The sequence below is a fragment of the Conger conger genome, chromosome 19, assembly GCF_963514075.1.
Source record: "Conger conger chromosome 19, fConCon1.1, whole genome shotgun sequence".
NCBI classification, from domain to species: domain Eukaryota; kingdom Metazoa; phylum Chordata; class Actinopteri; order Anguilliformes; family Congridae; genus Conger; species Conger conger.
Window position 1 is genome coordinate 14,671,222 of NC_083778.1, and position 15,214 is coordinate 14,686,435.

Below are 15,214 nucleotides of genomic sequence, written 5' to 3' on the forward strand. Positions count from 1 at the left end.
ACCATCAAGTGTGTTACACAGCCCCACGGCTGGGGGATACCCTCCTCATTATAGTAATGCTTTCTCGCCGTGACCTTTGACCCTCGACCTTGTCGTTTAACAATGTAGTCCGTTTGAGAGGCCGCCCCACGACCTCCGGGGTTGTCCAGCTTGTAGCCGTTTTCAAAGACAAGGAGGGAGCCTACATTATTGTGTCTTGCATTCCCTGACACAGGAGCCAATAAGGCTTTGGAGGAGAGGAGAGTAATTAAGTTAAGAACGCTTTGCGAGTTCCCCTGGAGAGGACGGTGGATGTCTCGAAATGGCGTTGTCGTTGGGCTACAGTAGCCACAGGCACAGCACGGTTAATGAGGAGATACAGCCATTGTGGGTCACCAGGCTGCCATCTGCACTGGCGTCGTCAATTCGCTTCTGACGGCGTGCAGATATGTGTCAGTGCGAGTGCGGCAGATGATCAGCAACGTGAAATACCCCCCTGAGCCGGGATCTGACCCACATCAGTGCGCCAGGCGCGGCCCTGCAGTGCGCATGCACAGGCACTCGAGCTCAGCCAGGGCTGCGCTACATTACGCCCATCTGTCCCTTTTCATCTGAAACTCACGCAGATTAAAAATGTTTATCTTTCAGTGTTCCGCCTGGAATTTATTTCAGCATGGCCTCAGATGTTATGTTGGCGTTCTCACTGGTGCCATTGGTCACAGTGCCGCAGCAGAGTACGCCTGTGTTTCTAACCAAGGCTGTTATCAGGTTATTCATTAAAAATATATTACTTTAACGTATTAAGTACGCGCAACAGATGAAATGCTCCGAAAAGCCACCATTTCACCGGGAACATCGATTCAGAAATCACCTTGAAAGTTTTTCCCTTTTGTCAGTCACCATTCATGACCTTAAACGTCTTTAGGAAAACATCTAATTTCCATAAAGCGATTGCTGCGTTTTCTCTCACTGTAGGGGAAATTTCTTCTTCGCACTTCTGCTAACGCCACGGCGCATGACACCTCGCGACGGCTGGCCGCGAGGCTCGATAGATTACACGTCTCGCGTTTATCTGCTATTTAAACCGCCGTCCCAGAATAGCGGCAAGAAGAGGAAGAGTGGAGGTGCTCGGGGCTGTCCCGCTGTAGCTTTTACGCGGCGCTGCTGACGCTTAATTAACCGCGGCTCCTCTCGTTAACCGCCGCGATGGACGTTCCTGCGAGGAAACCGCCAATTAGCATGTGGCTAGCGCATCTGCCAACACCGCTACAAAACCATACGTCTGTATTCTGTAACTGACGGCGGGGACTGATGAGATATCGGCTCTTATTAACCTCCCGTGACCGTTTAGCGCTGTTTCTGCGTAGCCCTTGTTGCACAGCCGTCTTCTTGTCATATATACACACACGCGAGTTTCCGATTATATACTGATTGGCAAATTGGATTGCCAGTATGTACGGATGAGATGCTGTGGTTCACCGCAGCGGCGATGAACGAGATAAATTACAGCATCAATCTTAAGTAATCTTAATGAGATCTGAGATGCACAAGGGGCTCTATAGAGTGATGATACCCCACACCCACCCTATACTACTGCTACCGTGTGTTTCTGCACACACACACACACACACACATACACACATTGGGTATCTATGGTGTCCCAGATGCTCATTGGATAACTATGGTCTCCCTGCTGCGCATTGGATATCGATGGTGTCCCAGCTGCTCATTGGATATCTATGGTGTCCCAGCTGCTCATTGATATCTATGGTGTCCCAGTTGCACTTTGTATATCTATGGTATCCCAGCTGCTCATGGATATCTATGGTCTCCCAGCTGTTCTTTATATATCTATGATGTCCCAGCTGCTCATTGGATATCTATGGTCTTCCAGCTACTCTTTGTATATCTATGATGTCCCAGCTGCTCATTAGATATCTATGGTGTCCCAGCTGCTCATTGATATCTATGGTGTCCCAGTTGCACTTTGTATATCTATGGTGTCCCAGCTGCTCTTTGTATATCTATGGTGTCCTACCTGCTCATTGATATCTATGGTCACCGAGCTGCTCATTGATATCTATGGTGTCCCAGCTGCTCATTGATATCTATGGTGTGCCCGCTGCTCATTGGATATCTTTGTTTTCGGAGCTGAATCTGGCTCAGGGGCAGCGGGCCTGATCTCCATATGCAGCAGAATAGGTGTGATACTTCACGCCCGACCCACCTGTTCCCGAGGACGCCTCTCGCCTCACAGGCCCTGGAGGACCCTGTTGCTAGGCAGCCAGCTCTGACAGCCGGCGTTGGGCCCTGGCTTCGTTCGGCCACCTGCACAGAAGTGTGCGGTGAAGGTGTCGGTTACAGTTTGCAGGCAGAGTTATTATATTGGTTTGGATCTGACCGTTCGTATTGATTCTTTTCTCACGAAAGTTTGTTTTCTTTTCCTAATTGCACCGTGGGGCTGGTATTTGTAGTAACTGTAAATCACTGAACGTGAATAAATAATTAAACCGTTGAGAAAAAGGTCAGAGAATTTATCCATTGATACATTACCCAGTGCGACGTCTTACTAAGCCTGGGACTAATTAAGCTAAGGCAAGACTAACCGAACACAGATTAATGGATGAAATAACACCGTATGGCCTCCATCTTCAGGGACAGGCATTCAGCTGGCTCTGGGGTGTATTATCCATGCCTTGAGATCGGGCACAAAACCCAGCCGTTTGTACGAGCATTACGAGACTCTGAATTGGCCTCATCTACAGCCTATGTCAGGGGTGTCAAACTGAATTTCCAGGGGGCCGCAGTGTCTGCGGGTTTTTGTGGTTTTCTTTCAATCAGCTGCCAATTAAGGCCTTGAGACCAAGGTGTGTGGATTCTTTAGCCAATCAACAACTTAAATGAACCGCAGGTGCTGAGAACAACCCAAAAACCAGCAGACACTGTGGCCCTGCAGGACTGGAGTTTGACACCTGTGGCCTATGTGATGATATCTGGGTTCCTGAGACCTCTGGAAGGTTTATGTAGCGGAGGAAACAGCCACGCTGCTGTAATCTGTGTGTGGAGCCGTTTCTGCCCGTCTCTGAGATCTGCTGTAATCTGTGTGTGGAGCCGTTTCAGCCCGTCTCTGAGATGGAGAGCTCTTCACAGCAGAGTGGGAAGAGTCTCGATGCCAGAGTGATGCAGTGAACTTGGCGGGCTTTGAAACGGCACAGCTCGACAGCCATTTTGACCCTGACAACTGAATTTGTTCATATTCTTTTTTTTATCGTATTAATATTATTCACTTTTTTTATGGAGACATTACATCAGGGGTGCACAGCAAGGGTCGATCCGTTTCAGGATTATGTGCCTACTTCTGCTCTTAGTTATTTAATCAGCTAAATCATATCTGTGTGTGTGTGTGTGTGTGTATTTAAATGGCCATTTTACTCTGGAAAACATTTATCCAGAATGAAATCTGCATCTGTGTTGCTGAGAATTGTAGAAATGTCACACGTTAAATGTAGTGAACTGCATACGGTAGAGAAATGGTGGTGGGACTCTTTTGCCACCTACTGGTAGAAGGTGCAAGGACACACAAGGGCCTGCTAAATTATAGATGATGATATTTAAAGACATTATCATTTATGTATGTGTCTATGTTTATTACATATTACAATATCTTTAATGTCCTTGTTTAGTTGTTTTTTGATATTATTCAATGTTATTCACTAGAACAAGAGAAGAAATTGACTTTTTTAAATTTAATTTACCATGTTCAACCCTTTTCACCGTTTCACCCTGTTCCCATGCCAACGCTGATAATAGAGGTTTCGGGTATAAAGGGTATATTTGGGTATGTGCGCTGGCCTGGAATGTTCCGGTATGATGCAAATCTTAGCGTAGCCATGACACATCGCATGTATTCTAGAACTGCTGCGGAGGCTAACTTAGCAGCGGTGGTGGACCAAGTACAAAAACCCTGTACTTGAGTAGAAAGTAGAAGTACCCTTGGTAAAATCTTACTCGAGTAAAAGTGTAAGTAGCCTAGTTTGCTCTGTGTCAATTTCTACTTGAGTAGAAGTGTACACGTATTTGCTTTAAAAGTGTACTTAAATATCATAAACAAAAGTTCCGAATTAATAAATCACAGTACTTTTGGAACTTAAGTACATTGAAAAGCAAGTACTTGTGCTCTTCTATTCAAGGAGAGATTTACAGAGTAGCCTAGGCTACTTCCACACTTGGTACAATCTTACTTGAGGAAATGTACTTTCACTGTTAAAAATATATACATTATGTTGTTTTTAATACGTCTTTTGAGAGTGTATATGCATTGATTTGAAACACTCCAAAGAGTTGTGCGAAAGATAGAATAATCCATAAATATATAGACTGCCAGATGACCGCCCTTACCTCCTGAGCCATTAGGTCTGGCGTTGCTACAGATCCTCTCCAGCCATGATTAAAAGGTGAAATAACAGACATATACAGGTAGTTCAATGGCCAACTTTATTACCCTCAACCCCGGTACGTCTCACCATCGAAATAGCACCAAGTGTCACTGGGGCGTAGTAACAATGTTCTGCCACTAGATGTCACCAAAGAGTAATGGTAGCTCCATTGACCCCAAAGGGGTGGAGCAGTGGTATACTGTCCTTCACAGTAACCAATCAGATCGGTCTCCTCTACAACACAACACTATGATTAGTTAAAAAAAGCAATTTGTTTATGGCACATATTAGCTTTACCCACTTTAAGGTACAGAAGATTATTCTCCGACCACTATTTGTGGGTTGAACAGTCAGTCTGCCACTCTGTACATGTACCCAGTATAGTCTCACATACAATGTACAGCTGAACATACAAGACACAGCATGCAGGTTTGAAATGATACAGTGCAACTTCAAATTTTACCAAAAGTGTACAGTTACTCAAATCAGTCAAAATATATACACAGATAACGGTGCTAATTTACATTTCGGTTTAACCGTATATAAAAATAATAACAGTAAAAAGAAAAACTGGATGCGAATAAGTGTCTAGAATTCGCCGATGTCCACTCTTTTGTCCCGGACTTTGTTCCTGGCCTTGGTGCGAGCTTTGAAGGCAGCAGTGTTATAGAGGTGCTGGAGGCGGAGACAAGACATGATGAGCCATTAGAATTCAAAAGGCACCATTTTTACATTAACTCCCAATTCTACAGCAATAATATTCTCCATTTTCTACCTGCATAATGCCACCTTGGCAAGAAAAAGTATGAAAGATTTTCCCTTGACCTGTAGAGCTAAAGATAAAGTAAAATAACCAGAGTTTGTTCCTGCACGTGCCCCCTGGCTCAGTCCTCAGCCCCATCTCGAATTCTCTACAGTTCTTAAACTATTTAATATTGGGACGCAAATTAGAATATTGGCATTGTTCAGGGACCCGTCTGTATAGCCAAGTGGATTACAGACTTAAGCCTGATTTATACTTCGTCAAGTCTGTTGCCTTTATGGTAACAAGACGCCAAATAGATGTTTACATTTTTGAAAACAAGGCGAAGCCTGGCAGAGCCTATCCATGACAATTAATCTCAGTGTTCCCTCTGGTTGTCCCAACTAACGTTGCACAACAACGTATGAGCACAGAAAATTCCACAGGTGCGTGCCACTGAGAAAAAGTCTTGCGCAATGTTTTATTCTGGTTGAAAATGCGTCATTTCTGTCACACAAAGTATAAATCAGGCTTTATTCTGGGACACCATTTTGGCTCCCTTCCGTAAGGCCAGCTCGTCTCAGGTCCAATCTACGTCAGAGGGTGGAGTCACGGGGAGCCTCACCCTCTCAAAGCGGGGGATCTTCATGGCCTTCAGGGTGGCCGAATCGATCATCACCGGGGGGCCCAGCCGGAAGACGTTGCGGATGAACTCATTCGCCTGGAGGAGGGAAGACCGGACTGAGTAAAGTACCACAGAGAGGGAACCGACACTAGAATGGGTCAGCCTGTAGCGTAGTGGTTAAAGTGGTTAAGGTAAATGACTGGGACACCCAAGGTCGGTGGTTCTAATCCCGGCGTAGCCACAATACGATCCGCACAGCCGTTGGGCCCTTGAGCAAGGCCCTTAACCCTGCATTGCTCCAGGGGAGGATTGTCTCCTGCTTAGTCTAATCAACTGTACGTCGCTCTGGATAAGAGCGTCTGCTAAATGCCAATAATGTAATGTAATTAGAATATCAGCTGCGGTTCCATCACTAAGGCCTCTGGGACAGTAAACCCACCAAGCTGTTCAAGTGCCAATCGTTTAGTACCGACATACACCGCAAGCACACAAAGTGAAGCGTCTGAACATCTGTCACCCTTCCTTCTTAGGCGGGTACGCTTTCATTTTGCAGATTTCAGAAGAAGTGGCGCTCTGCTCCCAGAAGATGGCAAACTTTGGTAAAACTTTCCTAACAGATTCAGTTTCCAACCATCTGTCACAAAATGGCGGTGGTGGTTGTGGGACGTTGTGAGAGAGGGGAGAGAGGGGGGGAGAGGGCTGGGGTGCGGACCCACCTGCAGATGGTAGTTCATGCCGGAGCCCACAAACCCGCGGAAGGCCTCGTACGTCCTCTTCCTCACCCAGCTGTCGATGCTCATGCGCTCCGTGCCGAAGCGGATCGTCTCCGTCTGGAAGTCTCCCTCCTGCCCGAGAGCAGAGACGCGCTCAGTGTACAGACACACACACACACACACATACACAGACAAGCACACACACACAGAGATACACACACATACAGCACACACACGCACTCAGTGTGCAGACACACACACATACAGCACACACACAGACACACACACACTCAATGTGCAGACACACACTCACACACATACAGCACACACACACACACACACAATCAGTGTGCAGACACACACAGAGATACACACACATACTGCACACACACACACAGTGTGAGGTCCCACCTCCACGGCGCGCAGGACGTCTCTGAACACAGATCTCTGCTTCCTCTTGTCGTTCTTGGCCCGGTGCTTGTTGCAGTCGGTGGCCAGAGAGCTGAGCTTGGTGCATAGCGGATCCAGACCCTCATACTCAAACTCCTAGAGAGATACCCCAGTCAGATCAGTGTGACCTAAACCCCAGTCAGATCAGTGTGACCTAAACCCCAGTCAGATCAGTGTGAGCTAAACCCCAGTCAGATCAGTGTGAGCTAAACCCCAGTCAGATCAGTGTGACCTAAACCCCAGTCAGATCAGTGTGAGCTAAACCCCAGTCAGATCAGTGTGACCTAAACCACAGTCAGATCAGTGTGAGCTAAACCCCAGTCAGATCAGTGTGACCTAAACCCCAGTCAGATCAGTGTGACCTAAACCCCAGTCAGATCAGTGTGAGCTAAACCCCAGTCAGATCAGTGTGAGCTAAACCAGTCAGATCAGTGTGACCTAAACCAGTCAGATCAGTGTGAGCTAAACCCCAGTCAGATCAGTGTGAGCTAAACCCCAGTCAGATCAGTGTGACCGTAGCCCTACAGCAGAGCAGCACTCACAGAGTCCAGGTCCCTGGCCAGCTCAAACAGGAGGGCCACGGTCTCCCCCGCGGCGATCCTCATGTTCACTTCCTCACACTCCAGCAGGCTGGGCAGCCTCGACAGGTGCCTGCAAGCGCAGAAGAGCACCGGCACGTCAGCGCATGGCCTCTGAGGGGTTCCCGCACCGCAAGCCCTGCGTTTTCAAGCTCATGGCCTGCCGGACTTAGCCTATGCTAACTAGCCGTCCGATTACTTTTGGTCCTCTAAAATGGGGGGACTGTATAATAAGGTGTGATGTAATTCCTACATTTGTGGCAGGCTATACCAGGCCTACCAGACCAGTAGGGGGCAGCATACTTGCTGCAGGCTATATTGAGCCAGTTGGGGGGCAGTGTACTTGCTACTTGTGGCAGCCTATACCCAGCCAGTAGGGGGCAGCATACTTGCAGGCCAGGCCAGTGGGGGGCAGTGTACTTGTGGCAGGCTATACCAGGCCAGTAGGGGGCAGCGTACTTGCGGGCCAGGCCAGTAGGGGGCAGTGTACTTGTGGCAGGCTATACCAGGCCAGTAGGGGGCAGCGTACCTGTGCAGCAGGCTCTGGAGCTGGGCTGAGGGGCAGATGGTGAGCAGCAGGGCCCAGGCCTGCAGGGCGTGTTGGTGCAGCAGGGTGACCTGGGGGCTGAAGGTCGCCCGCGTGCCGTCCGGCCGGGAGTACGAGCGGGAGAAGAGGCTCTCGAAACAGTCCATGGTGCTGTACACGTCCTGTACACACACACACACACACACACACACAATCATCTAAAGGCCCACTCACATTGTTTTCCTGTTTTTCAGCTTTTCCTGTCATCTTGGAGCTTTCGGTTTGTGTTCTATACTGATTCAAGTAAAAAGGAACTTAATAATTTTGGTCAAAGTATGCATATTTTAGAGTCGGTGCTATTTGTAAAAAGTATTTCCCACATGCCATGACATCGTTTTTTTTGCATAATTATCGGTTGACTTTGGTAGATGTTTGAGAGCTGACCACAGGAGGGGGAGGGGGAGGAGTCAGGGAAAAAACCCCGTGTCACTGTTCTTTATGAATGTTCTGTGGGCGTTTTTCCCGATTTTTAAAACCAGGAAGAGAAGGCCAGTGTGTGTGGGTCTTATATAATATCCATAAAATGATGTAATGTTATTAAGTACGTGTCAGGCACTCACCAGAATGTCGTCCTCTGCAACCAGGCTGCAAACGCCGAGACTCGTCGCGCACTGAAACAAAAGCAGAAGCACAGCTGCGGTAAGAATGGGGAAACGGAGACGTTTCGGGACGTCCGCTTTGTGTTGGGCTTTTTTTTAAAAAAATAAATCGCTGCTTATGTTGTAAAATGTGTCGCTTTCAGCGTTGCTCCTTCTCCTAAAACAAAGACTATAGCCACTGAGAGTGTAGCGGACCGGGATGATGACGCATTTATGATAAGCACAGTGCTCCGGTCGGGCGTGTGGGGTCAACCAGCCCTTTGTGTGTGTCTGCTGTGTCACGGCACTCCGGACTGGAACCTGTGAACCCATGATAAGCGTGGTGTGTACTCAGCAGTTATGGCCTTGTCAGTTATTTCGGGTAAGAGTGTCTGCCAAAAAAGGATTTCATCAAACAAACCAGAGTTTAAGGACAACTGGAGCTGATAAAAAGACTCGCTGCTTAGAAGAGGCGCAAACCAACCCTGTTCCCGGAGATCCTGTAGGCCGGTGTTTCTCAACTCGGTAGACCTACGGTAGATCTCTAGGAGCAGGGTTGGGCAGCCCTGCTCTAGCTGTTGAATGAGGTGTGCTTTGTTAGGGTTGGAGTGAGAACCCACAGGACAGTAGATCTCCAGGAGCAGGGTTGGGCAGCCCTGCTCTAGCTGTTGAGTGAGGTGCGCTGTGTTAGATTTGGAGTGAGAACCCACAGGACGGTAGATCTCTAGGAGCAGGGTTGGGCAGCCCTACTCTGGCTGTTGAATGAGGTGTGCTGTGTTGGGGTTGGAGTGAGAACCCACAGGACGGTAGAGCTCCAGGAGCAGGGTTGGGCAGCCCTGGTTTAGGATGTTGTGTTGCACCGCTGTGTGGAGGCTGCACACTCACCGCCTGCCGGGCCTGGATGTTGGCGGTGCCGTCGTTGAGGATGCTCTTGAAGACGGGCTTGAGGGTCTTGAATACCTCCTCACTCTCCATGCCGGAGCCGAGCTGCAGGCAGAGGAGACAGGCCAGGGAGGCGGCCGCTGCCTGCTCCTCTCCTTTACCTGGAGGCCAGGTACCACAGGGAGGGAAATCAGACACACCGCACTGTCCTGCTGAATCAACTGGGCTTCAAGTCATGGAGCCATCATTTAGACCCAAGGGCGTGACCCTGAACTTCCCTGTCTGTCTGTGTAATAGTAGCCGTTGGATATGAACTATGCAAGTTGCCCCTTCATATGAAATAGGCACAACGTACAATACATTACATTACATTAATGGCATTTGGCAGACGCTCTTATCCAGAGCGACGTACAACAAAGTGCAAAGTGCATACCCATAACCAGGGATAAGTGCGCTGAAAGACCCTAGAGGGAAGAACAATTTCAACTGCTACCTGCACAACAAAGATAAGGACCAGGGCCTATTTGATTATTTATTTTTTTTACAACATATACAATATATATACTTTTGAGGGAGAGGTTTTCATGCAAGCCCAGGGTTTCTACCTCACCTGGCACATTTCCATCTATTTTTTTATTAATTTATATGACTTTATTTTCCTCCTGTTTTAGTTACATGCAGATAAATTGTTAAATATGTATACAGTGTAACGTACCTTTCTTCAGGCAGCGTTCGATGCTGTCAGTCATGGTCATCCTCCTGTCCGTGATAAACTCGTACAGGATCTTCGTTGCCATGGCAGTCTTTAGCCCGTCCAGGGCGCCCTGTCGAGTTTTTGCACTGCACGGCAGAACCGGACAGTCCGTCAATACGCTACACCGATCTCAATTCAACGACTGAAGGAAAAAAATCTAACTCTACTTCAAAAGTTCCTTGAAAGGAATGCGAGAATACGAGGTTCAGCCTTGACAGCTTAACGCTGAGATGGAAAATATTTTTTAAGAAACGTAATGCTGTCCTGGAATCGACAACAGCCGTCAATGAATCAAATTTTACTCCTCGCAAAAAGCTCAGCATGCTGGCATTCCTACACCTTTGGGATATTTGACAGAAATGCATTCTCAAAAACATCAAAGGGAGAAAAAGATGAAAAGAGCGTTAAAAGCTCCTGCAGGCGAAGCGGGCTGACCTCTTGTCCACGGTGCTGTCGATGAAACCCTTCAGCTTGTACTCGTAGTCCACCAGGGCTCCGTCCTCGGCCCCATCCCCTCCTGCAGTGACAAACAGCAAAAGCCCTTCATTTCAACAACTGCAGGTCATTTCACCTGCGCCTTCACCAAGCCCAGCTCCGACTCAGAAGGTTATGGTTATATTTACATTAATGTTAAATATAATGGCATTAGTTTGGCACATCCCTGTATAAAACTGTCTCGTTTAAACTTAAAAAGCTATAAAGCAGTGGTCCCCCTATTCCTGCAGTGGAGCAGGGCATTGTGGGCCGTTTTGTATGAGTAATGCTACAGTGGAGCAGGGCATTGTGGGCTGTTTTGTAGGCAGAATGCTGCAGTGGCGGGAGACGTGGGCTCACCTTCCTCTGTCAGGCTGGCCGAGTCGCTGAAACTGCTGCAGTGGCTGAGCGTTTCTATGGAGACGTCCTCGTCACTGAAGGGCTGCACAGCTCTCTGCTGGGCCCCTGTCACAACCAGCACAGACCACACGTCAAACACAGGCCAGCACAGACCACGCGTCAAACACAGGCCAGCACAGACCACACGTCAAACACAGGCCAGCACAGACCACACGTCAAACACAGGCCAGCGCAGACCACACGTCAAACACAGGCCAGCACAGACCACACGTAAAACACAGGCCAGCACAGACCACACGTCAAAAACACAGGCCAGCACAGGCCACACATTTCACTTTTCACTTGAAATGTGAATCATCCCCGTTTGCTTTGCGCAATGCATGCAAATATTATCATCACGACAACTCTTATGTGTATTTTTCACACGTGTAACAGCCATTCAAAGGTTTAGCTAAGTACACATACTTATAAATCCCTTACAGGGTAAAAGGTGCTAATAATAATAATGATTTATTCCCCCACAGTGCTGTGAATGTGTGCAGGATCTTCCCAGATCACATAGTAGAGAAAGGGACCCTGGAGCTGTTCAGGCCCAGGCTTGACGCAGTACAGCACAGCTCCAGCCAAATAACCAGACTCAGTGTCTTCTCATTCACTCTAGTTCTCCCACAGATCTTTGATTAAGTGGCATCGTGGTTTATACACGCGTCTACGTACGAGTGTGTGAAGTTTCTGCGCAGAGTAAAAGGTCGAGCCTGGTGTACCACAGAGTAACGTGACCGCAACGAACGGTGACGTAACCGAAGGTCCAAAGGACCGTATCTGTAGGCAGCTGTATGTTCATAGCCGGACATGTGCACCAGTGTAGGAGCAGAGGTGGAGAAGTCCGGGGGTCAGAAAGTCAAAGTCCTGCCTCGTGTTTGTTCAGCCAGCTGATTTCACCAATTAGTTCTACCTCCCGGCTGAAGAATTGTGCGAATATCAAATCCAGGTGGTTGGAACAAAATACTTTCTGAACCTGGATTTTACACCTCTGTGTAGGAGCCAATTTTACTGGGAGAGTCCAGCCAAACCCTGGAGTGTGTGTCACACAAATTGCAATGTCAGAAGAGGGATTGATTTGCACTGAAAGACAAGTAAAGCAGTTTTATCTGGGGAAAAATCTACCACGTTGCCAAAGATACAGGGAGCCTACATTAATGTAGCTAAGCTCTTCTGTCACTGAGCAGAAAGGCTAAAGCAACACCTTGGGGCTTGTATGAAATTATCCCAGCTCAAATGTCTAATAAAGAGTTATTAGTAAGACTGAAAACAACTTCCTGTGACCTTTAACAATACAATTTGCTCATTTATTTATACCCGTATGTTTCAGAATTAAGAGTGTTCTGACTGTAGTCACATGCCCGGTGTTATCAGACCACAAACATGCAGGCTCTCGGCTGTTTCCAGGGCTTTTGTTAATCAGCCGAGCGGTGGAAAACTCACTCTTGTGTGCTTTTATTCTTACAGTGTCAAGGACAGCTGCTGTGACGTCGGTGACTGCAGATGCAGGGTGAACCGAGCAGAGGGAGAATCTGCAACCCCCATTCCTCTTCAAATGGAGTCCTCTGTACCTTCTCTAGACTCAATACTGCTACATGCAAGAAGTTCCTTTTTATACCACTGGTCATTTTTTTGTTGTTGTTTAGCTGACGCTTTTATCCAGTGCGACTCACTAGTTGATTAGACTAAGCAGAGGACTAAGCAGAGGACAAGGCCTTTGACCCCTGGAGCAGTGGAGGGTTAAGGGTCCTGCTCAATGGCCCAACGGCTGTGCAGATCTTATTGTAGCTACACTGGAGCTTGAACCACCAACCTTCCAGGTCCCAGTCAACTCTCCCATTTTACGGGAGTTTGCACCTGGAAATGAATGTGTGCTAACTGGAAAAATTATTTGAGATGCTTTAGTGTGCTCGTAAGGGTTTCAACAGAGAGCACATTTGCTGATTTATAGCATGAGTATTTAAAAAGAATCTCCTTATGGGGTTAGACCTGACAAAAGTTGTATTCTGTATGCACAGGTGGGATTCGAGATTACATTGTGAACTACAGAACGAACATGGCCGTGGCCCCTGGCGTAGTGGGGTTGTAACCTAAGGCAGAAACGTTAAGAGAGGAATTTTGAGAAGTTGTTAAGAATCGTGACGAGCCTGGGGTTACACCAGCTTGTCGGATGTCTCGGTCACCGTGGAAAAGCAGGCGGTACACGTGATAGATTGCCACGTGAATCCAATGTCACGCTATGCGTTCCCGAATAAAGACTTGCTGGCCAGTTCGCGGTGTAGCGTTAGTATACGTGCTAAACTCCAAACAGTCCTAATTTAATAATGCATTTGTCAGGAACAGACAATTAATTACCTAGCCACACTGAAATGCGTTGAGCTGTCCAAGTGAGAGTCAACTTCAGTTCAGCTAGGTACATACCGTTATTTTAATACGCTTAAACCTAGAAATGACAAAAACAGTACATCATATGTCATAGTGGTTAACTTGCCTAACCATTTTAACACCTGCAGTAGTTGCTACGGCGCAGATGCAGCCCGCATGTAAATGTAGTTCTGGAACTGTCGCCTGCGGAGTTTTGGAAAAGGAACTATTTGTTAATTTACGTACAACTCAGGAAATGGTTCTTGATTAAACGAGAAGCAGGCACAGTTGTTGGTCTTTCCATTGCGTGAGGTTTCTAGATAGCTACGCCAGATTATCCTCAGATAACCTTCTATTTGCTAAGATAACACTTTCCACCGTTCATTGTAGCACACAAAAATGTCGCTCCTGTCAACAAATGCATCTACGTTTGTTCTTTTGTTTGTTTGCTTTTTATCGGTATGGCAATATTTTCAATAGTTTAAAACTGCATTAGCGTTACAGTGAAACAACCTTTATTTTTTATTTTTTTATCATTAAAAAGACAAAGGCCCGAGACTATTCCAAAGAGATGCAGGACAAGTCGCCAAATATTCACAATATACTGGATAAAATTAATAATGCCTTATTAAATAATATTATCATCCATAGAGTTGAAGTTAAGTTACATTCTGTGTCCAAGTAATGCTGTGATACGTGGCGCGCTAAGTACCAATTTCCTTAACGGTTTCGCGCCAGTGTCTCACAAATTGCTTTCCCAGAGCTAATAAACCAATACTGTGACATTTCTCTGACATTCAAAACAGAATTGCGTGGCACATGGGCAATCTGTTTTATGTCGAACGTTGCAAACCGCCGTTATATTATTATGTAGATTTTTATTTCGTAGCTATGCGATGCTAGCAGCTGGATCCATCGAAGTAACATAGGCCATAAAGCAGTGGGTAATGTAGTCGTATCCAGCATTGCTCACTGTCCATTAACTACCAGTATTTTTATGTAAATGACTGTAATTCCCAACATTCATTTCGCACACATCGTGGCTAGAATGTGACGACCGGTCACCATAATCAGGCATTTCCTTACCTCTCCTCTTCTTGGACCTTGGCATCTTCGATTAGGGAAAAAAAAGGAATAAACACGTTCAACAAAAATCAGCCAACGGAAGACCAGTTTTTCGTGAAATGTCTCTTCAAATGAAAATCTTCAGGCGGCACTGTTAATAGATAAGAATCGAAAGCAATCCCGGTGAAAAACAGCGAACGAAAACGACACATTTTCCCTCTAAAAACTAGGGCTGAGCGGACGAGTTCTGGCAGCCCGGTTTTATACTGTCGATACGTCACATGGAAAATGAGGTGGTTCTTCGCGGGAAATCACCCTACTGTCATCTGGTCAGCCAATCCGGTTGCCAGACTCCGGGGTGTGACCGGCAATGGATTTGTCTGACGCAATGCCACAAGAATTGCATGTTCCCGTCAGACGTGTCACGTTGCCATGCAGACGGCGATAGCAGAATATAACAGTGAATTGCGTTTGACCCAGCACTCTGGTTTTTGTTTTTTTCCACCTGTTACGCTTGAGTCAAATTCTATAAAACTGTAGGTTGCTATCCGATAAATAAATTGCATTTTGCAAATAACTTTTCATA

The 15,214-nt window shown here is 46.9% G+C and overlaps 1 protein-coding gene across 2 annotated transcripts; it reads right to left on the bottom strand.

Annotated features, from left to right (window-relative positions):
- Positions 1-4,459: 4,459 nt before the first annotated feature.
- LOC133119230 (interferon-related developmental regulator 1-like) lies at positions 4,460-14,898 on the bottom strand. 2 transcript variants are annotated; one of them, XM_061229741.1, is made up of 13 exons: positions 14,650-14,898; positions 13,555-13,642; positions 11,158-11,262; positions 10,759-10,840; positions 10,285-10,409; positions 9,573-9,730; positions 8,670-8,720; positions 8,053-8,231; positions 7,488-7,596; positions 6,907-7,041; positions 6,499-6,627; positions 5,783-5,878; positions 4,460-5,090 (listed from the first exon to the last, which is right to left on the bottom strand). In XM_061229741.1, exons 2-13 carry the CDS (start codon positions 13,616-13,618, stop codon positions 5,004-5,006), a joined length of 1,320 nt encoding a protein of 439 aa, XP_061085725.1. In that variant the 5' UTR covers positions 13,619-13,642; positions 14,650-14,898; the 3' UTR covers positions 4,460-5,003. The 2 variants fall into 2 exon arrangements, with proteins under 2 accessions (XP_061085725.1, XP_061085726.1); XM_061229742.1 differs by lacking the exon at positions 13,555-13,642 and having other exon boundaries at positions 14,650-14,896.
- Between the last annotated feature and the right edge of the window lie 316 nt (positions 14,899-15,214).